We start from the raw sequence: 27,827 nt of genomic DNA, 5'->3' as shown, positions 1-27,827 counted from the left end.
TTGATGTGTGAATGGTTCAAATTTCCTAATGCTTTCTCTTATTTCTCTTCTTAACAATGTTGCTTTTTTGTTTCTGTAATTCTCTACACGTAATACTTGACAAAGAAAAAATGAACCATGATTATTATTACCCTTAGTTCCTTCAAGAATCTCTTCTCATACAATTCCTTTTACTCAACAATACACTGCTTCTCATTATGTGATCTCTGTTCAACTCATTTCCGTATATACTACGTATTCATAGTTGACTATTTTGTTTTCCACTGTTTCTTCATTTAAACCATATCAGGGTCTTTCTCTGCACAAATAGAAGGCATCACAAGTAAGCTACGTTAAAAGAAAACAACTAAATGGGCTTGTTGCTGATTATGCCCTTAATTGGTGCATCAAGGCCTTCTCATTTGGTAGTTGCTCATGTTTTAGTATAGAATGGAATTTTGTTACAAACCATTTAGTTTTACTTTATGTCAACTAGACCCTCGGGAAAGCTACAGTAAGTACTTTATGGGGTGTTTCCCCTTCTCCTGACTTTTTCATTCAACCTTATTTGTTTCTTCTCCTAAATTAATACTTTTCCTGGTGATCATTAGACTACTTAAAATTTTTACTTTGTGACATGCATTTGTTGTATTTGCACTTCAATTTTTAACATGTAAAATTCAGAGTATGTTTACTCTGTTGTTTCTATAATAATACAGAATAGTCCATCGTTGTCACTGGGGTCCCAGTCCTGGTACAGCTGTCAGTGAGTACTAACTATACAGCTGTTAGGATTGTACTAACTATAGTATATTCCAAGGCAGCATCCCAGATAGAAATCCCTCAATTTGAAGAGGACCTCTAATACTTGCAAAGCCATCTGTTAGTTGCCATTCTTTCAGTGAAACTTGACCAGGTCACTGCTGAGTATTTCTGTAGGCACTCTGCTAATATATTTTAAATTTTTGTTTTCAGCTTATTTTTCTCATTTCTCAAACGAAAAGTTTGTCAGTTTGATTCTTCAAAATCCAAGAGTACTTAGTAAAAACATGGAAATTTGGGATAGGAGAGAATGTATTTTGACCTTAAGCATGTTAATGTACTGAAAAACAGTCCTTTTTTTAAAGAATGATAATACTTATTACATCTAACTCCTTACCTACTCTTTCTTTTGCTCTCTCTGGGTTCCTTTCAATTAATTGCCTGATATGTGAATGGTGAGTGTGTTTTTTGGATCATGTCTTAAGTCGTTCATTTTCTGACAGAAAACAAGCAGCATCCTATTAAAATTCTGTTGCAGTGGTATGCTCCCCACTTCATCCACATCATCTTACAAAATCATGCTGCTAATCTGCTACTACTTATCCTTGATAAAGGAGTAATTCCTTTTCTTGTTACGTAGCACAGTTCAATGAACTAACCAGTGGATTGATTTTGTAGTTTTCTTAAGCTTTTGTCTTTTTTTCTACGTGCATTTAAGAGACCTCCATGAACAATGCAAATTGTAAACTTGAAGCATTTTTAATAATACTATAATACCATGCAGCATCCCTGATGGATTCTGATCTATATTTCACATACATGCAATAGCATGTGTTTACACATGCTTTGCAGGTAGAATACATTTGTGTACATAAGATATGGTAAGCCATGCAATCCAGAGAACATTTTTGTGCCTGTGAAGTCATTGTCAGTGATGTGCATGCAGTTTAACGCTGCTGGCTTTTGAGTCGAGTAGGATTCTGCATGACATGCTGTTTACATTATCCTCTATAAGTCTGACCACAGCTACCATTTGTAGTACCAGCACATCTTTTGGAGACTCTTCTTTCAGGTTGCTAGACAGTGTTCTGCTGGAGCACTATTCCATTGCACTGCTGGTGTGCAGTGTGTGCAATGACAGTGTCTTGGTACGTATGTAGCTATAGATTAGTGTGTATGTTCCTTCTGGGATACTGCATGAGACTTGCATGTTACTTTAAAACATTGAGAAGTCTTATTAAATTGAACCTATCCCTTCTGTAACGTGGATATTTCAGAACATGGATTCTGAATTAATATGCTCATATATACATACATACATATTCACATATCGTGACACCTGGACTTAAGTGCTCGTTCATTTTTCACAATTTGGGGAAAAGCCCAAAATCCTGTATCATGATCTAAACATGGCATTATATTGATTTAATTTTTGAAGACTAAGGGTTTGTATAATAATAATATATATTAAATTGTATAATAATAAAATATATTTATATATATAAAATATATATATATATATATTCCCCTTCCAGTAGAATTTTACTTAATAAACTGTAATCATCTGGTTCTTAGATGTACCTTGAAGATGTTAGTATGTGGTTTAGCGTTTTGGGGAAAAAAAAAATGGATATAGTACAGTAGTCTCAGAAGGCTCTTATTTAACAGCAAGGGATGAAAACTGTCTTAGATTTTAAAATTGTTACTGAGGTTAACAAAAATGTTACTGAATATTGCCAATGTTTTTATGAGCAATGTCCAACATAAAATATTTTATACGTATTCCTCCCTAACAGGCTGGAAAGCTGAAGGATGGTGCTCGTTCTGTGACCAGAACGATTCAAAATAACTTTTTTGATAGCTCCAAGCAGGAGGCCATTGATGTTTTGTTATTGGGAAATACCCTAAATAGTGATTTAGCAGATAAAGCACGGGCTCTCTTAACCACCAGCAGTTTACGCGGTATGTGTCTTTCAGGATTTTAATCTGTCTGATAACTAACTAGTTGGTGTAAGAAAGCTGTATGGAGTCTGTTTTTTCAAAGCAGTATTGCAAAGTGTAATAGCTTTTTTTATGTTCTGTTGGCTTATTAAACGGTAAAAGTTCTCCTTGACTAATATTACCAAACTAACCTGCTGCAGTAATTTGTTTACTGTTCATATTTTGTTCATATCTGGTGGTTTAATAGGAAAATATCTGGGGAGTGTATTTCTCAAAACTTTACAGTAGTGCATGTGAGATAGGGTTTGTTCACACCTTCAGATCTGTTTATAGTAAGCATTAGCTATGACAATTACATGCTGAATTTTGGGGAAAAGTAAATCAGTAAATCCTGGTTTGTTTTCAAAATGCTTAAAATATAATGGTTTTAAAAAATGTTTAAAAATGGTTGGTTGCTGAATGTCTTTCTTTAGTTGATCTGTCATGTCAGTGAAGAACTTCTCACTGTGGTGCTATACTAGATGCAAAACATTTCTTTTTTTTTTTTTGCTAACTTGAGAGTGCTTAATGATTGTATTTATCATTTCGGTTTATCATTTTACTCCTTTACTGAGGAGCAAAGAGGATTTTCCTAAGAGAAGAAAATTTAAAATAATAGGAGCTATTAGAAAATTCCTGGTGAATGAGAATGAGTTTCCATCACAAAAAAAAAATATCTTTTTGAGTGTAAAGAGATCTTTCCCATGAACATGTGCACCACCAAAATATGTCAGGCAATGGGTGACATTCTGCACTAAAATCAGAGAGAGATTTCAATGAGAAGCTCTGCTTAGGCACAGTCATGTGGGGTTTGGAGGGTATGGTTGCCTGAATCTAGCTCACCTGATGAGAACGGGGCAGTAGATCACAGAACCCTGCATTTCCAAACAGAGCCATAGGCTGTGCAATCCCCAGGAGTGCAGTCGTGTCCCACCAGTAGCAAATGATACAAGAAAACTGTTGCCCTGTTGTACTATACATCTTGTGTTCATCTAAGTTACTACGTATAACCCGAAAGTCTTCATTTTGTAACTTTTCCTGCATCAGAAACTTGCCTCAAAGCTAATGGAAAGTCCTTGTTCCTTCTCACTTTCTCTGTGAATGCAAGCTGGCCTTTGATATTTGCAGCTCCTGTCAGTGGTAGAAGATGAGTCAGTCTTCACAGAGCATAAAGTCATTGCATTTTCTAGTAGGTGAGGTATAAGTAGGGCAAGAATGGAGACTTTGTCAATACTGTTGTGTAACTTTTTAGATTTTTTGTGCTTTAATTGATGTGAACAGTTATGTATAATAAATTGTATATTATAGCATGTTCTCTCTGAATTTTTTTTTAAGCAATTGCCTGTTTGACTAATTCTTTTCTTGTTTCCTTCTTACTGCATCCGTAGTTTCAGAGCAATCATTACAATCAGGTATAGTATAGAAAGTAAGCTGTAAATATCCGAGTAGCTGTTCTTCTCTGGCTTTTTTCTATGCCTGTTTGCATAATAGTTGGTCTTGGGCTCACGTTTTCTCTGTATTATTTGGACCTGACGTTCCTATGCCAAAAATTCCGTAATATAAGGAAGTCTCTTTAATACAAGAGAAGTGAAAATACAAGAAGTGGAAAAGGTTACAGTTGTGCTCGGGTTTGGATTATAAAAGCATACAGCCAGTTCTTGGTTGTTTTATTTTGTTTTATTTTTGCAAATGCTTTATTCTAGCTGTAGAGGAACTTGCATTTTTATCTGATTTGAGAGCTTCAGTATTCTTGTTTTGTCAAACTGGTTGGTTTTTGGGGGCATATAAAGTAAAATTCTTTAGTACAATTTGTAATTTTGTTGCTTTGCCTTTAGAAGGCTCTACTTGCTTGAGTCCTTGCAGGAGACTGACTGTGTTAATCTCCCAGTGATGAGATTAACACAGAGTACAAGAATGATCTGAAATAATGTGCTGACACATGCTTTTGTGGAGCAAAAGTATAAGCAAAACTACTGAGATACAGTTACCTATGCATGCACCAGGAAAGTATTAGAGCATCTGTTTAGGTAGAACTCTCTGTGAAGAGAAAACTCAAAGAGGGACCATCATAGTTAGCATCATATCTCAGTATTAGGAGTTAATATCTTGACCATTGTTTTTTGGGCTTAAAATGAGCTATCAGCTAGTGGAAATTCTCCTTTCTGTTGTAACTCTGTCTGGTTACTCTATCTGGAGCTGCTCCATCTGAAGAGATGATTTGTATGCGCTATGTATTTTTAAAGGAGGACTGTGAGTACTTCTCAGCTTCATCACCTCCTTGCTCCTAGAAACTATTAGTTAAAAAGCAAAATTCCTATTGTATATTCAGATTTTACTATATGCTGAGAAAACTTAACACAATGGCCCAGAAACGGCTGTTTTAATTGAGTTCATTTTGTTACTTTTTGGAAGTAATTTTGGTGAAGCCAGATTTAGGTGCTTAGTTTCTAGGTGAGGGGAAAAAGTAGATACTCAATACCTGGGAAAATAAAGGGAAAAGAAGAGGGAGTGAAAACAGGAGGCTAGGGAAAATTATTTGAACAATTATTTAGGAATTGTGGGGTTCTGCACAGTCTCCGTGGAACTTGGATACTCAGGTAGTAGCCATGTGCCCCATGTACTGCAGAACGAATGGGGAGGATCCTTGCAAGAAGCACTTAAGAAGTTGTTGTTGACTTATTTTTTGTTGAGATACATGGAAGCTCCTTATAAATGACAAAGACTCAGTAGGACTTGTAAATGTTGGGTTTTAACTTACTGATATAATATTTTACTTCAGACTTCACCTGGATGCAGATTGCATATGGTGAAAAATGCCTGCAGTAATTTGGACGTTGCAGCAAAAGAGTTCAGTTGCATTTTGAATTAATGTTTCTTTTGTGAAATTGATTTCCAAACGCGTACCTGCTTAGTATGATCAGCAGTTACAACATTCTTGTTACATTGTAACATACAATGTAATTTATTGGGTTATTGGTGTTGTAGAGTGGGACAACTGTTTCGCTAAAAGGGTAATCAGCTAGAAATGTGAAGGAAAATAAATGTATGCAGGATGCTCAGGAGCTCTGAAATACCATTGGCTTACTCACTGTTTTGGAAAAAGGGGTGAAAATATCTTGGTTTTCCTTCATTATTCTCATTTTGAATGAAGAGTCATTCTCCGGTTTAGAAGTTCTTCTAGTGTAACAGTATCAATTTCATATCTGCAATAAGCATGTTATCAGGTGCCTGATGAAGTTGCATTCTGTTCCACTCTGCTTTTTCACATTAGGGACTCATTACAGCACCAGGAGTTAAGTAGGCAGTGATCTGATCTTGTGAGATAGGAAATGTGAATTATGTGGAGCAACTGTTTAAACTCAAAGTTAGTGCCAAAGGAAAAGGGGCTGAAGTGAAGAAGTCCAAGCTCAGTTTTTAAACTTGCTGGGAACACTACAAAGACTAATTTGTGCCTGTCTTCAGAGCCTCTCTGTGGTACCATTTTGTATTCCTTGGGTTCGGCTCACTTGTAGGGTGATTTGGGTACTTGCCTGCATTCTGGCTGCATCATTTCTTGGATTGGTTTCATTTCAGTGGTCAAGTGCTGGGATAATTTCTCTCTTTGACTCTCATTGGTGTTTGCAGCGTTTGGTGGACTTCTTAACTTGACTGTTGCTTAGCATGTAGGTACTTCTGGTGGTAACCTTATGAAGGTGTGAGGTATTCTGCTGACTCCTTACAGTTTTGTTGACTTCATTTGCCTGGACTATGATAAGGAAATTAAATCGCAAACATGATCTGCTTGCGTTACTCTCAGCGATACCAGTCAGTTTGCTGGCTCTTGTGTGTGGTTACCCCACGTAGAGACATATGATTCATTCAACAGTGTATTTATTCACAAATGTAACACAAAAATTTGACACTGCTCACTAGAAATCCTGTTTGGGGATCTGAGTGACAACAGTGTGCCTGGTAATTGACCACTTTGCCAGACACCACACAGTAGAGGAAAGAATTCTATCCAAAGAAGTTTGCATGATTCTCATAAACTGATGACCGTGATGGCCTTACAAGCAGATAAATTAATTTTGCTTGAGTGCAGTGCAAGCAATAGTGTTCACATCTAAAGCAATTTCTTTCCTACTTTGACTAGAGAAAAAAAAAGCATAATTGAAAAGAGAGAGGTCTGTGTATTTCAGGAAATATGTTTATAAAATATATATAGTTCTTATGCAGATCTGTGAAGGGAATTTTGAAATCCCTGTAACTTCAATGTCTAAGCATTAAATATATACATTTCTCACAATGCCCTTTACAAGTAGGTCACTACTCTTTTTCCCATGTGTCACATAGTAAAAAAGCACAGAAAGACTGAGATAGCAGAGAAGTTAGTTTTAAATCCTAGCCTACTTCCCTCATTAAAACAGAATTTCAGGGATTCAACTTACCTACGCAGCAATTTGGGTTTGTGGTTTAAAAAGAACATATTTTGATAAGATAATTTACCTTATCTGTTTTAGTGAATGGATCTACTTCAATCATTTTTTCATTTCAAGAAATTGTTTGTAAATTGTTGTGTTGATTAATGAGATTCTAATTTCATAAATGCAATCTGTGTAAATGAGATAGGTATCTGTGCTGGCATGTATTGAAAATAAATTTCCATAGGGATTATAGATAGGCTAGAGAATGATGGATGTGATATATGATGATATATTAATATATATATTACTATATAGAGAAATGTAAATATATAGTTATGTATAGTAATACATATATACTCTATATATGTTATACCTATATAACATATGACTAAATTTTATGCTAATATGCATACTGTATAAAATGCATATAATAATGTGTATTACTATATATGTAGCATGTATGAGTGTATATATATGTTACATAATATATAATTTTGAACAAATTATTACCATCTTTTATTCAGTCGGTATCCTACCTAGGCAAATAAAATGTCTACAAATGTACTTCACCTGGTGAAATGCTGCATCTATTTTGCTTTCTCACTTTTTAACTTTCTGTATGTCTATGCATGGTTTTATTGCTTTTTTTTTTTTATTTTTTTTTTAAGGAAAAGATCTCATTGCCCAGTATTTTTGGGGAAAAAAAAAAGGGAAAAAAAAAGAAATCCTATATAAGAATAACGTATGTTTACATGTTTTTGCAGCATCTGTAAAAGTGCTGAAGAGTATGTGTGAAAACTTTTATAAGTATGCAAAACCGAAGAAAGTTCGAGTCTGCGTTGGGACGTGGAATGTCAATGGGGGGAAGCAGTTCCGAAGTATCGCCTTTAAAAATCAGACCCTCACTGACTGGCTTCTGGATGCACCAAGCATAGCTGGTATTCATGAATTCCAAGGTAACATTTGTAGTCTGGCCTCTTTTTTCTCTTTTTTTTAATTGAAAGCTCTCTTTCTTAATTAGACCGTGAACATTAGAATAAAAATATGAGGTCTTGGTTCCAGAGTTAATCGTAACCAACAAGTGGCTTTTTCAATATTTAAATGCAGATCGAAGAAGCAAGCCTGTAGACATATTTGCCATTGGATTTGAAGAAATGGTGGAGTTAAATGCAGGAAACATTGTGAATGCAAGGTAGGTGATAAAATCTATGCGAAATTAATTCCACTGACAGCCAGACTTAAGTATAATGCAATTTTTTCTCCTTAATTTTACAGAGTGGGATTATTTTATGTTAATTTTGTATTCCTATTCTCTCTGCCTTTGTCTGCGCTGAGACTGCAGAGTCATCTCAGCTTTTGTTAGTGAAGCTGTGAACACTGGAGATTACTCAAAATAATCTCAAGGATCCAAACAGTCAGTACTTGGTCATATTTTGGATTGTGCTGAAAAAGTTCAGTAGCCTCTGAGTTTTTTTGTGTTTTTTTTTTTGTTAAACACACTGAAAGAATTTCTGATGCTGGTGGATGCTGCAGTCTATGTGCCATCCTAAGTGCTGGGAGCAGTGGGTTCTGTGAAATCCCTTTCAAAACCATGAGTTGTTGGTATGCCTTTGTATACTGTCTGGCATCAAATTTTGGTCTATGTAAAACAAGTGCATTCTCTTATACTGTCAGTCTTTGCTGTTGTCAAAAGCTGAAGTAACTTCTGAGCATAACTTGATCTATTTGTAGTTTGTTTTTAGCTCTGTCGTTCCATATGTTGCGTGTATACTCAGTATACAGTATATAATCAGTGTATAATCAGTAACTATGGGATTTGGGTTGTGTTGTTTTTTGCTCCTGGTGAAGTGGGATATGAAAATATACTTTTGTCAGTTCTGGATGATACGAGTGATGAAATCTCAATGTGTAATCTTAGGATTATATTCTAGGTCTATTTCTTTGTCCATTGTTTTGTTTGTCTGTTTTGCATGTTTTTCTGTTTTTTGTGAAGCTTAAATTCATCAGGGGAAAAAAAAAATCTAAAGCCTATTGCACTGTGTGCCTTTGCAAAAAGCTTTTGTCCTGAGGACAAAGTGGCAGTTTGTTTCATCCACTAATTTGCACTGTCTAGTTAGCAGTGCTTCTAGATCTGTCATTTTTTTCATGTATATCCTATGCTTGCTCTGAGAACCATAGTCATTATGTCTTCAAGGAAGTTTCTTCTTGATCTAAGACCACAGACATGTGTTTTCCATATTTAACTGAACTCCAGGCTAGGAGGTAATTCCCAAGAAAAAATTTTACTCCTGTACTCTAGCCTCAGAGATATGGGAAAGAGTCCTGGTTTCTAAATAGTCCATGTTATTCTGAAAAGTGAGGCAACGTTTTATGAGTTTCACTACAGTCTTCTAGGCTGCGACTCTGCTAGAAGGCAAATTCACTGCTTTGCTTTGACCTGATTTCCCAGGGTCTGGTTAAAATTACTGTATGAAGGTGATTGAATGAGATCAACACTCTCAATACCTGCTTAATTTCTTTTCTTTTAAAACTGGCACTTTTTATCTCTCTGCTAGCACAACCAATCAGAAGCTCTGGGCTGCAGAACTGCAGAAGACCATATCAAGAGATTACAAGTATGTGCTGCTGGCTTCCGAGCAGTTAGTGGGCGTCTGCCTCTTTGTGTTCATCAGGCCCCAGCACGCTCCCTTTATCAGGTCAGTGAATGCACAGCTGTGCCCAGGGCTGGGTCACCTGCAGATTGTTGGGTATTGCACACTGATGTACAAGTATACTGAGAAATGTGTTGGGCTCCATGAGAGAGAACTAGCTGCTTAACTTCTTTTATTATAGCTTTAAATTTCTTATCAGTTGACTAGAAGGCTTGAAAAGTGGAGGTGTTATGGTCCTGCTTGCTGACTTTTACTTAAAACAGTTCTGTGGCTTACTGCTGAAATAACAACGTGAAAATGTCATTTTTTCCCAAGATAAGGTCCTATTGTTATCCTTTAGTTCCTTTACAAAGTGTCTTTCAGGGATACAGTCCTCCTCAAACAAATGTAGAGCTGTTCATCCAGAGGGCAGCGGGCATGGAACAGGCTGCCCAGGGCTGTGGGCACAGCCCCCAGTGCAGGAATTCAAGGAGATCTGGACGGTGCTCTCAGACATAGGATTTCAATTTCAAATGGTGCTGTGTGGAGTTCAGAGTTGGACTCAGCCATCCTTGTAGGACTCTTCCAGCTTTGGATGTTCTATGATTTTATGATTTGAAGGTTTAATGTTTGTTTAACTCTTTCAGAGATGTTGCTGTGGATACTGTAAAGACTGGCATGGGAGGAGCCACTGGTAATAAAGGTGCAGTAGCAATTCGGATGCTGTTTCATACATCCAGTCTTTGCTTTGTCTGCAGCCACTTTGCTGCAGGGCAATCACAAGTTAAAGAAAGAAATGAAGACTTCATAGAAATAGCTCGCAAGCTCAGTTTTCCAATGGTAAGCAATAGTGTTCAAATTCCTTAACAACTGAGAAGTTAAGCCCCTTGGAGATGCACCAGCAGTATCATCCAAAAGTTTGTTTTTCTCACCTTCCCAAATGCCTTTGAGAAATATCCAACTTTCCTTGGATTATAGAGGTCTCAGAGATAAAAATAAATTCCCACCATTTTTGTTGAAATAGAAGATTAGAGAAAAATAGAGCTTCCCACAGTAATGACAAATGGAAAAGATAGAGGTCTGAAGGTTTAGCATTGGGAAGAGACCATAGAGATTCCTGATTTTTGTAGGTACTAAAGTTAATTATGAGGGGGGGAAAAAAAAAACAACTTTGGGAACAGCTCTGTTTTCAGTACACAAGAATGATTTTTTTTTTTTTTTGCTAGCTCATCTTAGCTTCTTTTTAACTTTTGTCAAATCAGATCATGCAGTTCTGTAGTTTATTCTCATAAAAAGTTATCAAATACCAAATAAACAGTAATTTCAGAACTTGCTTGAGACAAAACTGTCTTAAGTTGCAATTGTTAGCTTCTGTGGCGCTGTGCAGACAACTGACACCTGATTTTATTGGGCTTCTTGTTTTTCTAAGTTTTTCACCCTTGTTCTATTTTAGTTTTTCTTGAATGTATTGTATTTTTAGAGTTTCCAGAAACAGTTTTGTAAATACTGTTGTTTTAATTTACTGCATTTGCTTTGATTTACTTAAGGGCAATGAAAAAATCAAAACAAAGTAATAATTTTCACTCAAGGCCTAGGCCTTCTTAGTACTGAAAGATCTCTTCTGTCTGTTCCTAGCCTCAAAAAATTGTATGTAACTGAAAAATTTGCAATTAAATCCGAATAATAAACCCTTCAGCTTGCAGTTTGTGCCAGGATATTCTGCCAGAAGATCTCAGGATAGTATTTGTGACACAGACAGCAGATGAAGAATTCATGGGGTCCAGTTCAGATGATTCATGTTTCTTTAGAAATGGCAGCTGCATAGAAAATGTTTATCTCCTTTCATATCATGCATGTGTGAATAACATACCTGTGGCTGTTGGTTCTAACTGTATGGATGCTAAACACTAACACTTGTCCTAATCAGATAGAAATAATGAATAGTTTGATTAAAAAAAGACTAACGCTTCCTAAACAACTGCACCTGAAACTAGTAAATTTCTGTCACTTGATTATTTTTTAACTTCAGTGTGTGCTTCTCTCTTATAGGGAAGGATGCTTTTTTCCCATGACTACATCTTTTGGTGTGGTGACTTCAATTATCGAATAGATATTCCTAATGAGGAGGTTAAGGAACTAATCCGACAACAAAACTGGGATTCCCTTATAGCAGGAGACCAGCTTATCAATCAGAAAAATTCTGGACAGGTATCTTAAATACATCATCACATTCAAGAATAATGGAGAAGCACTCTGTTGTTTGATACAGACTTGGATATAGGATCCATATTAGGTTTATAGTCAAGTCAAATGGTGGTGCAAGAATAGACTGTAGGTTGGACCTGATTCCATTAACCAAAGGGTCTTAGCTTATGTTTAATCTGAACACTGCAGGAGCGCACAAATCTTCTGGCCTTCTAGTGTCTTATGTTGGCCAGCTTTATCTGTTAATGCTGGGCAGGTGATTGAAGGAAATGGTGATAGCATTTCTTTAATCTTTCATATCGTGTCAGATGTATTGATTTTAAAGTCTGTTGGGGTTTTTTTGTTTGTTTTTTTCTTTAACTCATTAATTTACACATGAGGCACTTGCCTTTCTGAATGTGCTATGTACGTTCAGAAAGGTAAATAAAATATAATCACAGTTCCCAACTTTGCTGACAAATTAGCAACTACTCAACGAATTAAAGTGTTGTGGACAGCATCCTGATGGCCTGAAGTTCTGCATGATATTGCTGGAACACTATGTTGCTGAGGAGTCTGGGTTTCAAGACATAATTGTTGACATACTTCTGTTTAATGATGATCTGTCTGGGTTGCTGTTTAGTCATAGTGGCAGATGTAGAATGTTCTCAGTAAATAAAATTTGGAAAAAGATTTGTATTATCAAGTGCCTTTTTTTTTTTTTTTTGGAGATGTCTATAAAGGTTTTCACTGTTGAAAAAGAGAGTTCTGATTAGTTTCAAGCTGTTTGCCATCTGTTTCTGTCTTCTGGCATGACATAATTGTGGTTTTTTTTCTATAGATTTTTAGGGGATTTTTGGAGGGGAAAATAAACTTTGCTCCTACGTACAAGTATGATCTGTTTTCTGATGACTATGACACCAGTGAAAAGTGTCGCACACCAGCGTGGACAGATCGTATTCTTTGGAGAAGAAGAAAATGGCCCTTTGACCGATCAGGTTTGAGCTCTTCCTTAAATTTTTTTAAATATTCTTTTAACCGGTGTACAGAATCTATTGAGTGACATTCATAGTGCCAGCAGTTCTGAGCTTGTCTCCCTGGCTTTGCACCAGGCAGAAAGCTTCTAACAGAATTTTTTATACACAAGAGTGACACTGAACAGGTGGATCGTGAGACAGACAAGAGTTACTGACATTTCACTTGTTCAAAAGGAACTTTTTCTTTCTGTAAAATGCTTGGTCTAATTTCTTTTCTTTTTTTTTTCTTTTTTTTTTTTTTACTACTTGGAATTTTTTATCATGTTCCTGCAATCACTGTATCTTTCCCCTTTTGTTTTCATTAATATTGAATGTAGCTGAAGACCTGGATCTTCTGAATGCCAGCTTTCATGATAACAGTAAAGTCCCTTACACATGGAATCCTGGTACTTTGTTGCACTATGGAAGAGCAGAGTTGAAGACATCTGATCATAGGTTTCAGTTTTTTTTATACATTACTTCCTAATCATTGACAATTTAATTTTAAGGCATCTTAATTCTGTTTACAACCTTTTTTTTTTTTCCCCAAGGCCTGTGGTGGCGTTGATTGATATTGACATATTTGAAATTGAAGCAGAAGAGAGACAGAAAGTTTATAAAGAGGTGATTGCAACACAGGGCCCACCTGACGGTACAGTAATGGTATCCATCAAGAGTTCTTCAGCAGAAGAAAGCTACTTTGATGATAACCTGATTGATGACCTTCTTCAAAAATTTGCAAGCTATGGAGAAGTTATACTTATAAGGTTAAAAAGGCCTTTTATTCTTAATCTCTATTCCTTTGCATTTTTCCTTTTTATTTCCCGAATTAAGTGTCTTAGTAGGCATTTCAGTTCTGATTTGCTTCATTTTTAATGTTCAGTTTTCAACTCTGATTTTAATAGGAGCTAAAGATTAGTTCAGTTTTCAGACTGTTTCTCATCTTTATTTTTGAGCTATAGCATCATAATTCGGAAATTAGACTTAAAATTTTATATATGTATGATTTTGAACAAATTAGGTCAGTAGTTTTTAAGGAACTGAATGAAAGAGGATCCCTGTGATTGCTGTTTTCACTTAGTTGTTAATGGAACCCATTGACTTTTTCTAGAACCCTAAGAAGTCCCTAGTGCACAGTTTGATCTAATGTGGAATGCTTGATACAAATTCTTAACTTCTAGCTGCACAGTTAATTTTGAATGTAAATTGTATAGCTGTAGTTGCATAATCTTAAAATGACAGTGGTTTCTGTGTAATACTTATCAATTTTTTCAGCCTTTTTTCCCCCAAAGGGTCTGTTTGCTAAAGCTTATTAGCCTGTATGCATATATTATATATATATATATATGTGTGTATATATATATACACATATATACACATACATACATGAACACTGACAAACCTTTAAGCTAAGAGGCTTCGAATGATCGTAGGTAGGATGAAAGATTGTTGCCTATCATTTCCCAAGTATTTATCAATGGACTTTGCAGATTCGTGGCAGACAAGATGTGGGTAACGTTTTTGGAAGGAAGCTCTGCTTTGAATGTTATGAATTTGAATGGTACTGAGGTAATGTAAAAATTACTAAACTTTCTTATACCAAGAGAAGTATTTTTAAGCACTGCTTTGTTTTTGGTTTGATTTTTACAAGATTTTCATGTTCTGCACTAGGCTGTTGCATCTAGTCTTTTTTCTGCTTTTGATAGCCTCATAGCATTTATACAGTCTTCCAAAAACCAACATAAGGAAGTCATAAGATTTATTTAGTTTTGGGATAAGGGCTATTAGGAAAATTAAGATCCTATGTTTAGGGATATCTTCATCAAAAAAGGGTTTAGAAAAAAATATATTTCTTTTATGATTTATATAGCACAGCTTTTACCTCGAATTTTTGGCAGGAACTAGTTCATCATTTTTATAGCCTGCTATCTGTAAGAAGAGAGCGTTCCTGTATTGAAGCGTTGACATATCTAAGTGATTGCAGTTCTTTCTTTGACTTCTCTAGGGCCAGTATTTCTTTTTTGTAAAAAATAAATAAAGTTTTACACTCAAATTTTTACTCAACCACACTTCTGTTAAAACTTAGGTTCTGTAGGGCAATGTTTGCAGGTGGGTCTTCATATCTGCTGAGATTTTCACCAACAATCCATGTACTGTAGGGTCTCGTTGTCATGTATCATTTTGAGGAACGATGGCTGTTTATCAGTCTAATAATGACTTTGTTAATATAGTTTAATAGGAAATCTGTTTTCCTTTACAAAAAGTAATCTTTCTGTCAGAACAAAGAAACCAGAAGTTTTCCTGTTAACTGAAAAGAAAAAAATCTTAATAGACAAGTTCTCTGGTTTACTTTGGAAAAACATTACATATAGTTGCAATTAGTGATAGAATCATAGAATAATTAGAGTTGGAAGTGGCTGCTGAAGGTCATCTAGCCCAGCTCCCATGCAATGAACAGGGACATGCGCAGTTACATCAGGTTGCTCAGGACCTTATGGTTTAAACTATGTAAATGCACTTAATTAGAAAAATGAAGTGAAAATTATAATTATTTTTCTGTGAAATGTCACTGTTGTTGTTTGGACCCGTAAATTCTGATAAATTGTGATTTTTTTTTTTTTCATAATTTTTTTTTTTTTTTTTTAATGCAGAATGCTGAATTTTAATATCCCTATTTTTAGCAATTTTTGTTTTCTGTGTACCTTTATGACAATTCAGATACTAGGAAGGATTATAAACATAAGTTTAAAGAATCCGGACTGGATCAGAAGTTTGGAGGATGAAATGAATCTAGAGAAGATTAATGTTGGTCTGCCTTCATCAACAAGTTCCACTTTGCTTTGTGAAGACGCTGAGGTTACTGCAGACTATGATATGGAAGGTCTGTTGGAATAAAATGCTATTTTTGAAATGCTTATAGTTCTAACTAATCTAGTTAATTTAATACCACTGTAATTTAACAAGCATATACCTAGCAGAAACAGGTAATTAAAAAGCTTTTATTTCCAATAGTATCTTGCCAGTTTATTGAGCCATTTCTGATGGCAGTTTGCACTGTATGCACTGTACACATAAGTTTTACTAATTTACTCACTCTTTTTTTATTCTTTTCACTTGGTCCTGTGGTGTCACAAGGATCAGTTCATTCAGGCAGCTTTTATGTTTTTATGGAGACAATCTATAAGTAGGATATCAAAATTCAGGTTACAGAGCAATTATTTTGGGGCCATATAACAGATAGGACTAATGAGGTCCCATGCTAAGTATTGATATACTTACCCCACTCCTCACAAACACCTGATGAACCTTTTAAAGGCAGGCAAGTATCACCTGGATGAAGAAGCCTTCATCCTCTGTTGCTCCTTGGAACTGGCTCATCTTCAGCATTCATTTGCTGCTTTCCAGTTCCTTGTTTCTGTCTTTTTTTTTTTCCTGCCATTGTTTTTGAAATGAAATCCTTGAGCTGCTAAATATCACTCTTGCATTCTTCACACCTCTGCAGTTTGCTTTTCTTCACTTGCATGTTTTTTATCTATGTACTTTCTCACAGTTTTTCCACTAAGCATATGCCAAACGCACCTTGCCCGGTGACACTTCTTGTGGTGGTGTTTTCCTTGAGCAAATTCCTTGAGAAACTCGAGGGCTTTTTGCAGAAAATCCCACATCCAAAGTCAGTTGATAATTTTCCCTCTTATGAAAATAAGTAACTATAGCTCCCTTATTTTGACGTGCTTTTTTCTTTTCTGGGTCATGATTATCTAGGTGACATCGATGACTATAGTGCTGAAGTAGAAGAAATCCTTCCTCAGCACCTACAGCCAACCTTAAGCTCTGGCCTTGGAACCTCCCCAAGCTCCTCGCCACGTTCCAGTCCCTGTCAGTCTCCTACACTGTCAGATGGACCCACACTCCCAGTGAGACCGAGCCGAGCCCCAGCAAAAACTCCTGGACCACCAGTTTCCCTGCACAGTGTGTATTATGTTGCTCAACTTCCTCAGCTACTGTATGGTGTGGCAGTGGCATGGCCTAGTGGCAGAATACTTGCTTGTAGATAATTTTTAATAGCCCTTCTAGAGTAATAAAAAAGGCTATTCTTGTCATTGCATTTTACATATAGGTAGCTTTGGGTAAACCACCTCATTCTTGAAAAGCATGTACTTATGAAAGCGCATGAGACGAAAATCAGCTTATTGTCACTGTTGGTTTAATTTATTTCCCCTCTCTCCAAACCTCAGTTCTACTTCTGTATCGCTGCATTGGCAGTTCTGGGAACTGACCATTCTTTCTGAGGAAATAATTTATTATTACAGAAGCTTAACTGGGAATAGAATACAAGTGATTAATTTTTGCACTGTTTTCTGTCACGTTATCCAGATGAAACTCAACTTGGTACCCAGCAGAAAGACACTTCTCAGACCTTGGAGCCCAAGCGCCCTCCACCGCCTCGCCCTGTTGCTCCTCCTGCACGTCCTACTCCACCACAGAGGCCACCTCCACCATCAGGTAACGTGGTGACACACGTTGGGAGATTGGAAATACTTTGTTTTGGCTCTGTGAGATGAGCTTTGAAGTTCCAGACCCAAAGCACCTATGGTTTGGGGCTCAACACAACCTCACCAGAGGTTTTTAAATAAGATATTTATTAGCCAAATTACGTTGAGGTAAAACAACATGTGTTTTTCAGCACCATTTAATTACTATTTTATTTAATGAATGAGTTTTATAATACTTACAAACTAATTTCTACAGCTCTAAAACATGGGCTTCCCATAGCATTGTTAAATCAGCATTTTCATTTTTGTATAGCATCTTAAATTTTTATACAAAAGATAAAGAAACATGTAATCATTGATTTGTATTCCTTTGGTTTTGACACCAGTACTTTATCATGTCTAAGTTCTCATTATAGTATTCATCTGGATCATCTGAAAATGTAAACAATTGTGTTAAGAGAAACTGGATGTCCAGAAGCATACAGGCAGCATAGTTACTAACACACTGACCCTTGCCATTTTTAACTTTCTCATTCTTTTTCTTCCCTCTTATTATACTGATATTTTTCATTATTGCTGCATTCATTTCTTAAATACTGTAAGGCGGTAGGAGTCCTGCACCTGCTAGAAAGGAGTTTGGAGGTAATGATTTTAATTGTTTTCAAGTATGACTATATAGCAAAATTTCAATGGTCTCTTTTGACAATACTCAATATTGATGTCCAAAGGAGGAAATTATATTTGTATTTAAAAATTATTAATTTTTGTTTCTCAGTATTTGTATCCCTGCTGAATTACAGTTGATTTTTTTAGCAGAGCAATATTTCTCCAGAAGTTGGTACACTGTAGTCAGATCAGCACTGTTCTGTGTTTCTATCTTGTTCTTTGTCCTTGTCACAGCATACCCAACTAACTTTTCAATGAAAGCTGTCTTGTTGGTAGCTGTGAAAAACATAGATTGTTTTTTACCCTTGCTGTTCATGATAAGGCACATTGTGAATTGAGTTGTGATTGTAGTTGCTTAGAGTGATTATCCATTAATTGCTCAAACTGAAACTGCTGCTGAACTCTGGCCAGGTTTCCCCTGGATGATCACCAGTTAGCAGAGAACTGCAAATCACTGAGCTATATATGTTTCTAGGCTGAATACTCACATCTGCATCGTTTATTTGCTATTTCCAAGTGTCCAAATGTGCTCTTAAGCCTTTCCTAGACACATGAAACATCATCCATAGTTCTTGGGACTAGCGTGTAATTCAGCAGTACAAATTTAGCAAAGGAATTTGTGCAATTACTTTAAAGGCATTTGAGATACGAGTCTACAAAGAAACAAAATCCTGAAATAATTCTCTCCTAATTCCTTTTCTTTTAATAGTACTGAAGGCCTTATAAACTCTTCGGTTTTGTTTTATTTTTTCCAGCTTGATCTGCTTTTGCATGTTATAACAACTCACCTGTTCTCAGAGTGCTTCTTGAAACTAATCTTTGTATATTTTTGACACTTGCCCTGCTGTCTTGCAGGGACTTAAATTAGTTTGTTAATACATGGGATACAGTGACTCTCTGGAATAATGGAATACTTTTTAATGGCTATTCAGGTGTTGCCACTCAGTTGGTAGGAAACAAGGTTTTTTGGTGAAAACAATTCTAAAAGAAGTAATCATTTCACATAGTCTAAAAATATGACATTCTGTTGTGCCACAGATGTGTACAGCTCTTAGATTAAATTGAGAATAGGGGTTATTATGCCAAAGTCATAATATATCAAATTAATTGAAATGCTTAAGCTTTAGAAAATAGTATATACATAATACACAACATATGTGAGATTCAATTTGTACTACTTCGGTCCTATTTGGCCTTGTGTGCATTGATTCAATCATGTTTGTCTAGTTTCAATTTCAGTTGTGCAAAGACCAGCCTTCATTTCTTGCTCTTCTCCAATGTCATTTTGCATAAAGAGTTATAGCTTGCATAAAACTTGCTTTTTAGCAATCTTTTAAAAGAGTGTAGTATATTCTTTTTTCATATATTATTCTGATTTAAAACTCATCCTACTTTTTCTGTTCTCCACGTTTTCCACTCATGGACTACATTTATAAGGCACTGACGCTTTGCTTTTCAGCAGTACCTGAGCTTAGTTCAGAGGAAGTTAGCACAGGACTGGAAGCAGAGTGTAAATGTCACAGTGCTTGTGTAAATGGCATCTGTTTCTCTTATCTGGAATGTGTGCTCCTAAAACACTGTTAAAATACCCCTGTGTACTGTAGAAATGTATGACTTCTATAGAATGCAAAACAACATTGTTGAGATATCTGGAATGCCATTCATTTTAAATGTTAGCTTTTTCTCCCCTTCTGTTCTAACCTTTTATTCTGAGGGCTTCAGTCCCTTCAGCGCCCATCATGTTTCTTTTCGTGGCTCAGTATGCATTCAAAATTTTTTTTAGAATTTGGTTATACTTTTTATCAGAATTAATTCAGATTTTAAGTAATAACGCACCCAAAACTACATGTTAATTGTAGAGGTTTGCAAAGTGTAGATTTTTTTGCCTGCTAATGTCATTTTGAGGATTCTGTAAGCTCTCAATTGTTTATAGTTCAAAATTAAGATGCTGTACTGCATTATAAATTTTTAGGGAATGTTTAAAATGAGATGCTATTGTCAGTTACTTGAAGTTAATAACATCTGTTTTGCTTTTTTTCCCTTTATTAGTGACATTCAAACATTTCCTGATTAATGCAAGAAAGGCTGATAGTTGTCTTTTATGATTGGTTTAAACTATTAAAACAGGGTTAAGACTGAGAGAATGCACAATATCTTCAGTATATACAGTCATTTGGGTAACACGTGTTACCTCTTCGCTGTGATCCTAATCCTCTAAATAGAGATTATAAGCATAGAAAATATAGTAGCAAGATTGATATGCAAAGAAATGCAAATATGCTAAGATGCAAAAGCAAACATGCTTAAGCAGCAAATACTGATTAGTGTACATTGATATTTACAGTCACACGTTAAAAACCTTTCAAGTTCAACGTCTCTATTTTTCCTGTCACTTTTGAAAAAAAAAGAAAACAGAGCTAATGTTGAGTACATTAGAATATGGGACATTACAGTCATTTTGAAGAAGATATTTTTTTACAGTCTTAAAAAAAAATTGAAGTTTTCTTCCTCTTTTGCTGAAGAAGTGATGTTCAGCAACAGCATGATCTACCCTAAATCTCCTTTCCTTTAGTTTAAAGCCATCACCCCTTGTCCTATCACTATGCACCCTGATAAAGAGTCTCTCCAGCTTTTCTGTAGGCCTTTTCTGGGTACTGGAAAGCTGCAGTGAGGTCTCCCTGGTGCCATCTCAAGGCTGAACAAGTCCAGCTCCCTCAGACTGTTGTCACAAGAGAGATGATCAGAGGACTGGAGCATCTTTGTGCCCTCCTCTAGACTCACTCCAACAACTCCATGTCTTTCTTGTGCTGTGGGACCTGGGCCTGGATGCAGTGCTCCAGATGGAGTCTCACAAGAGAGGAGTAGAAGTCAGTGGTCACTTCCTTTGCCCTGCTGACCATGCTCTTCTTGATGCTACCTAGGATGCAGCAGTCATTCTGAGCTCCATGCTCATGCATGCAGACTTTCTCAGCCTCCAAGCCCTTCTCTTCCTGGCTGCTCTCAATGCATTCTCTGCCCATCAGCCTGTATCTGTGCTTGGGATTGCCCTACCCAGATGCAGGACCTCCATCTATCTATCTATAGCTATTTATATATATGTGCCTGTATATGTATACAGCCCCCATATCTGTGTGTTTATGTATATACACACATACATACATACCCATGCATTTAATTTAGTGAAAGATTGGAGTTGCTTTATTTTCCATTAGGCTAATCTGTAAATGTAACCCTTGCAAAACATGCAGTTCTGTATAAAAGATGTCAGGGCAAAAGTTACAGATTTATTTTTGATAAATCAAACTGCTTTCCTTAAAACTGTTGTTAAATAACTGTATAGCATAGTTACCTGCAAAATACTGTATCAGGCTGCAATTAGAATTCTCAACTGTATGGTGCATCGGCACAGGAACACGTCTATGTGCTTATGGCCAAAGGTTCCTCCCATTTCTTCATTTGAAAGGAGTTTACTTTATTAATCATCTTGCATAAAACAAGATTTATTTCACAAGACAATCCTGAAGATATCTGATCAAAGTATGGGCTGTGGTGAGCTTCATAAACATAACCCTGCTCCTAGAGAGGCTTTATTGTGTCTATTTCCATTAGTACTTTTGAAGGAACAGATAGGGTCAGAGGAGCATCCTGTACTCCTGAATGCCCTCCACTGCCCTGTTTTTTCTCCAGTCAGCAGGTCTAATAGCCTCTAGGTTACTACAGTCTTTTCTTCCCCAATGCACCCTTGGGTAGCATATATATGTGTGTGTATGTGTGTGTGTGTGTGTATATATATATATATATATATATATATATAAATGAAAGCAATGACATTTCCTGTTGTGTCCCCCTATGTTGTTTGTTCATCCCTCTGCAGTGCTGTTTCTCTCTGAAAAGTTTACTGTCAGAAACTTTTGCAATGGAAATCTAAGGTTAATTGGCAGAACCTGGAACTCACCCAGAATATATCATGTGCCAGTATTGAACATCTTGGAACCAGATGTTCATGAAAACCAGATATTTGGCATCTCTGAAGATAGTCACATACCAGCCTCATCTGCAGCCTTTAATCTTCCTACTCGGAGCGACACTTCAACCCATATCTGACAAAACTCATGGCACTCTTTCTAGATCATAAAGAGCTCCTGAGCAGATACCACACATTGGCACACGATTAGAAAAACACATGAGTCTGTATCATTGCTAAGGCAAAAGTTGCTTTTAAGGTAGTCTTGAACACCAGCTCCCTTCTCCTCATCTATGCTAAAGCCATTTGAGAGTTGCCAGATATTACTTTTACTTATTCCTATATGCACGCCTTAAAGATTCCTCCTTTCATACCATTTGATATTATTATGCCCTGCTCTGTTTTTATCATGTAAGCTTATGGACTCCATGTGTGCCTGATCATATTACAGAATCAAAATAATTCAGTGTGATTATTCATGATTAAAAATCTTTCTCTCAGTGTAAACTACAACATCTAACTGCAGATATTCTGGCTTTCTGATGTACAGAGTGCTGCTTGGAAACGATATAATTTTGTATGATAGAATACACTATATAAAATGCAAACCTGATTTATTCCATTAATTTGCTCATTCAGATGTAGTCTTGTCGGAAATATATAGTATTCTCCCAAATTTTTGGAAGCAATGTTGCTGAGTATAAGTGATGTATGTTTGCTTTCGAGTGTTGGAGTATAGATATGTGTTTTAATCAAAAGAATTTCAAGAATTACATTTAATATCATTTTGAATTTATAAAAGATCATGGAGAGCATATATTGGAGAAATTAAAATCTTTTTCAACTGTAGCTTAAAGTGTTTCTAAACATGATCTTATTTGATCTCTAATTCCTATCAGTCTGGTTTCCCCATGCTGCTCCAAACCGTTCTATACCTACAATCTAGTAGGCCATTTTTAAATTATATAGAGCTATCTTGGGGAATATCCTTTCTGGTTTTACTTTCTCAATCTACTGCTTTTCTTATGCAATGTACAGCTTCTCTTCTTTCTCTGAAAAGGTCTTGGAGCTCCTCCCAGTCCTGGGGTAGCTAAGAGAGAAGTAGAAGGTAACATAACAATTTTTGTATTCTAGAAATGAATTTCAGTTTTAATACCTGAGCGATATTGTTTTTGTGATACTAAAGACAGTTTAAGGCACATATTATATAGGGTATTTTTTCTTTTATTTAACATACTTTTCAGAAAGGTGAGTTGCTTTATTAGTGATGGTGTGAATTGTTATAGAAGCAGTCTTCCATTACAGACAAATGAAATGAAAACTTAGACCGCATTAATCAAGACTACCTTCAAGTTAGACTCTTGAAGGAAGATGTAACTGACTGATTGCTGGAATAAATACTATATCTGTAACTAAACTAGGAATCTAAATTTTTTCATAAAGAATTACATACTCATGTTTTGACAGAAATTTCCATTCAAATAATTTAGCCTATAATTTAATATTTTGTATCTTTTTAAAGAGCACAATGTATGTATTTAATTCTAGGAACTAAGAGTATGTGACGTACATTCATGATAAGCATTTTTCTTGCGTGATTCTAGTTGGAGTATGTGCATATGGTTCTGAATGGGTCCTGTTTTAGCTTTGACAGCAGAGTCTGAGGTTTTTACTCTTTGTAGTAAACATAGATATGGCAGCGCAAGTCCTAATACAGTCTCAGTCAGAATGTACTCCTATATGCCATAGTGAATTTTGGCTGGTTCATTCTGCAGTATTGCAAAAATCACAAGATATATATAGAGTAGGTCAGGTTGGAAAGGACCTTTGGTGGTCATCTTAGTCCAACCCCCTTCTCAAAGTAAGGTGAACTAAGCCAGGTTATTCTGGGTACAAGTTGTATCTACTGAGAACTGGATCCAGAAACTCATTCTAACTGGATCTAAGAAAGCAGGATTGTCTGTCATCTGGAAGCTGATTTGATAAAGTGTCTTATGTATCACAGAGTATTCCTTCCAGTTACTGTAAATGATGTGGTGATTTACCTTCCTGGGAAATAGACAACTGAAACACAAGCCTGAATCCTAAACCTCTTTACCTGTTAGAAATTGTGCACTTATCTGAAGTAAAGGTAACTTTTTTGTATCTTGCACTTCACAATCTGAATGTTGAATACAAGGTTGTCATGAGCACCAGCGTGTAAATGTTGAGGTTGGTGCTACAATATATTTATCCTATAAGTGAAGAGAGTAGGTTCAGAAAATTTGGTGTAGACCCTTTAGATTGCTGAATCACTTAATTACAGATGTACGCTTCTGATCGTGTGATTTTTTTGAATTAGTATGTTATAAGAGTTCTCTTTGTTTTAAAGACTGCTGTTAGAATATCTACAGGATATACTGCAAAGAAAACAACTGCTTCTAGCAAAGTTCAGAACACAGGGTACCTGTACAAGTCAACATCTTTAGCTTGCAACAAACGGGAAGTGATTTGACTTAACTTGCAATTAGAAGGGTTAAATTACTTCACAGGTACAGTGTGGGGTAAGAGTGCACTAGTATAACAGTTTAGCTGATTGATAGACTCTAATCTGTATTAACTCAAATCACTAATGCCTCTTTGCTCCTGTTTCCATTAGTGATAATGTACCATTGCTGCGTAATGCCTGTTTGTATCTTATCTAACAAAGATAATCTGATTTTTTTCCCATGCTTCAAAGCACAAAAAAGTCCTGGAACACAAAGAAAAGATAACTTAGGTAATACAGACACATGCTTTGTACTAATTATAATACAGAAATAAGTTGATTTTGAAATATGTTCTAAGTCAGTGGTTTCTAATATCTATTCCAGTACGTAGTCAGCCTCCACCTTCAACTGGATTTCCAAGTGCAGGAACTGTTGGATATGCTACTGCTCGGCCGGTATGCGTTCTTTTGCGAAATCATTTTCCTTTTGTATTTCTATAGTTTATTACATTAGTGGTGTGTTGGTTTTTGGTTTTTTTAATTGTGACAGATGCAAGATTAAAAGATCAAAAAACATCTAAGAGATGCTTTGTTTTTCAAGCTTAAGCTCGACCCTCTTTCACATTTGAGTTGGTGTGACGTCCTTTCCTCAGGTTGTTTTTTTGGGCAGCATTTCCTTTCACAGCTTTCAGGACCAGGGACAGTAACGGCTGCGTGCTCAGTTTCCCCTCAGGTGGTCCTGAGGATTATTTTATGCTTAGTTTCTCTTCAATTTAGTGCACAACTTTCAATCTGAGTTTTGGAAATTAATCATTCTGCCTACTTTCTAAATATTAAAACAAAAAAATTAAGCCTGGTGACACGTATCTTGGCAATGACAGTGAAGTCAGGTATTTCAGAGTTTATGTGCCATGAAGCATGAGATCATTGTTAAATGGACTCAGCTAAGCATGATGATTCAGAAATAAGAAGTACATCTAGTACGTATATCTATTAAAAGTAGCCTAAATAGCCTAAAGTATAATACTTTTTTCAAGTGGTGACATTTGTTTGCGTATTTTTAGATCGTGTTTGTGTAAAGAATTGCGGATTAGCTCTGAAAACCATTTCTAGGGCATGTGTTGTTACTCGCTTCTTGTGGGAGAATATATAACACACACAAAATTCTAGAGGAAACAAATCTTAAATTATTTTTTCTCGCAATAATTATTTTTTTCTGAAATCTATTGTTTTTATTCTAGTGCTTTACATTTGGCTTTCAAGTGTTAGTAACTCATTCAGCTCCTGTTGTAACCTACAGTAGTTTCCTGTTTCTATTTAAATACACACGCAGGTTCTTTTAGTTTGTTTTGAGAGAACAGTTTTATTCCTGGCATATAAGCTTCTTCAGGAAGACTCTAGTCTTCAGCTGATGCAGAATGTATGTTTCACTAATCCTTCTTGCTGGGGAACAAGAATAATTTTTTTCCAATTAGCAAACCTGCATTTGTTAAAAGAAATAACCAGTCTCTTATCCTTATCTTGGACCTTCTGTAAATAGACCTGACTGTAACTGCTGTTTATAAATTGCAGGCTATAGTTACAACCCAAATGGTAGAGAGTGTCTACAACCTGTGTTCACAATGTGTTATCAGTGTGTGCTTACTTAATAAGGTACTTACAAAATAAGGTTCTTGTTGTTTTGTTTTTTTAAATATTTCACAGACTTAGGTCAAATTCAGTTAATAATTGTGACAAAGTAGTAGATGATTTAAATGTTGTTATGCTGGTAAATATTATATAAAGCAGAAGACTTGTAAAAATCCTTTGCTTTGACTTGAACACTCTATTTTGAGAAAATACTCTAGTTGTATATATGCATGAAAAAATAGCTCAGCTACTATTATCAAAGAACTCATTTTTCACAACCCTTAATTATCCTGAGTCAATTACTGGTAGATGACTACAGATCTGAAGTTGAATTTACAGTCCTTTCTCTTTACCCATTATTAGACTATTCCACCTCGAGCTGGAGTTATTAGTGCACCGCAAAGCCATGTCCGCCCCTCTGGTGGAAGACCAACACCTGAACCTCAAACCAAACCAGCTGAACCACCAAGGAGTAAGTTTTATTTCTTCCAAAGCATATATATATATGTATGTATATGTATATATATATACGTGTGTGTGTGTGTATATATGTATATACATATATACTTATAACTATTAACTTATATATATAAAAGTTAAATCTAAATGTCACTGTTTGATCAAGAGGTACTGCTGTTTCTGGTTTTAACGTTTTGCTGTCTTCATTTTTCATAGATGTCTTCATTTTTTACTACAAATGAAGGATTTCAAGTGGAGTAATATCTGAGTCTGTGTTAATGCTGATCATCAAGCAGTATTGTAAACCTTTACCAGATAGTAGGCAGCACAGGGGGAAGTGTGGGCTCACAAGGTTGATTCCAACAAGAGAAACTCTTATATCAGATTGCTACATTCTGGTCTAGGCTTATCAGCCTCTCTGATCAGAGGTGTTTATCACAGATTATTCTCTGCAGTGGTTGCTCCATAATCATATTATTTGGCATAGGAATTATGTTTCACTCCCTAAGTTAAAAGATAAAGCTTTTTGGGGTTTTTTGTGTGTGTGCTAGTGTCAAAAATGCACTTTCTAATTGTGACATCAAAAATATGCTTAAATGTAACTGAAGTACATTTAAGAATAGCACATCTTTTGGCTCTGTTTTCTGGAGTAATATTTTTAAGGGAGATATGCTGGGCTTTTGACTTCTGATCTAGAATACCTGCTTTTTCTTGCAGCCATTCTTGCTGCAGTTCTGTTTGGTGCTTCCACATCCACACATTCTCATTCATGCCATTTTTAAAGTTTCCATAACAATTCTTTTCATTGAACAATACTGAAAATATACTTGCAGGCTCCCCATTGCTTCCTGAACCACTAAAGCCTCAGGCCGCTCCTGCCCCACCCGTGACTCAGCCACCATCTGCACTAAAGATGCAAGAGCCTTTGATACCCGTGGCATCACATCCACCTCAGACAAGTGCCCCACCAAGTCTGGAACCACCCCCACAACCACCTCCCCGTAGCCGATCATCCCACACTTTGCCTTCTGAATCTGCTCCTTCACATCAGCAAGTAAGTTGAAAAAAAAAAGTCTATTTTTTTTTTTTTAATTAAGTAAATTAACATTTTGTACTGCATGCTGTAGATTGATGAGAAACTCAGATAAACAAAGAGAAAGGTCATAAGATTGGATCCATAATTCGGCTTCTGGTT

At 36.0% G+C, this 27,827-nt stretch overlaps 1 protein-coding gene across 16 annotated transcripts in view; it reads left to right on the top strand.

Moving 5' to 3' along the window:
* SYNJ1 (synaptojanin 1) overlaps positions 1–27,827 on the top strand; it is a 60,457-nt gene that overhangs the window by 25,444 nt on the left and 7,186 nt on the right. For 9 of the 16 annotated variants that reach the window (XM_048934104.1, XM_048934109.1, XM_048934108.1 and 6 more), the window contains 20 exons: positions 2,538–2,703; positions 4,110–4,133; positions 7,889–8,080; positions 8,232–8,316; positions 9,680–9,820; positions 10,402–10,594; positions 11,804–11,962; positions 12,780–12,936; positions 13,293–13,410; positions 13,506–13,721; positions 14,445–14,523; positions 15,673–15,835; positions 16,717–16,923; positions 17,329–17,457; positions 18,051–18,089; positions 23,138–23,185; positions 24,797–24,835; positions 24,930–25,000; positions 26,537–26,645; positions 27,466–27,686. In XM_048934104.1, coding sequence (XP_048790061.1) covers positions 2,538–2,703; positions 4,110–4,133; positions 7,889–8,080; positions 8,232–8,316; positions 9,680–9,820; positions 10,402–10,594; positions 11,804–11,962; positions 12,780–12,936; positions 13,293–13,410; positions 13,506–13,721; positions 14,445–14,523; positions 15,673–15,835; positions 16,717–16,923; positions 17,329–17,457; positions 18,051–18,089; positions 23,138–23,185; positions 24,797–24,835; positions 24,930–25,000; positions 26,537–26,645; positions 27,466–27,686 — 2,556 coding nt within the window. The remainder of the gene's footprint in view (positions 1–2,537; positions 2,704–4,109; positions 4,134–7,888; positions 8,081–8,231; positions 8,317–9,679; positions 9,821–10,401; positions 10,595–11,803; positions 11,963–12,779; positions 12,937–13,292; positions 13,411–13,505; positions 13,722–14,444; positions 14,524–15,672; positions 15,836–16,716; positions 16,924–17,328; positions 17,458–18,050; positions 18,090–23,137; positions 23,186–24,796; positions 24,836–24,929; positions 25,001–26,536; positions 26,646–27,465; positions 27,687–27,827) is intronic. The other 7 variants (XM_048934098.1, XM_048934099.1, XM_048934101.1 and 4 more) reach the window with 7 other exon arrangements.

The sequence above is a fragment of the Lagopus muta genome, chromosome 1 (genome assembly GCF_023343835.1).
Source record: "Lagopus muta isolate bLagMut1 chromosome 1, bLagMut1 primary, whole genome shotgun sequence".
Classification (NCBI taxonomy): domain Eukaryota; kingdom Metazoa; phylum Chordata; class Aves; order Galliformes; family Phasianidae; genus Lagopus; species Lagopus muta.
This window is presented reverse-complemented; position numbering and strand designations above follow the sequence as displayed.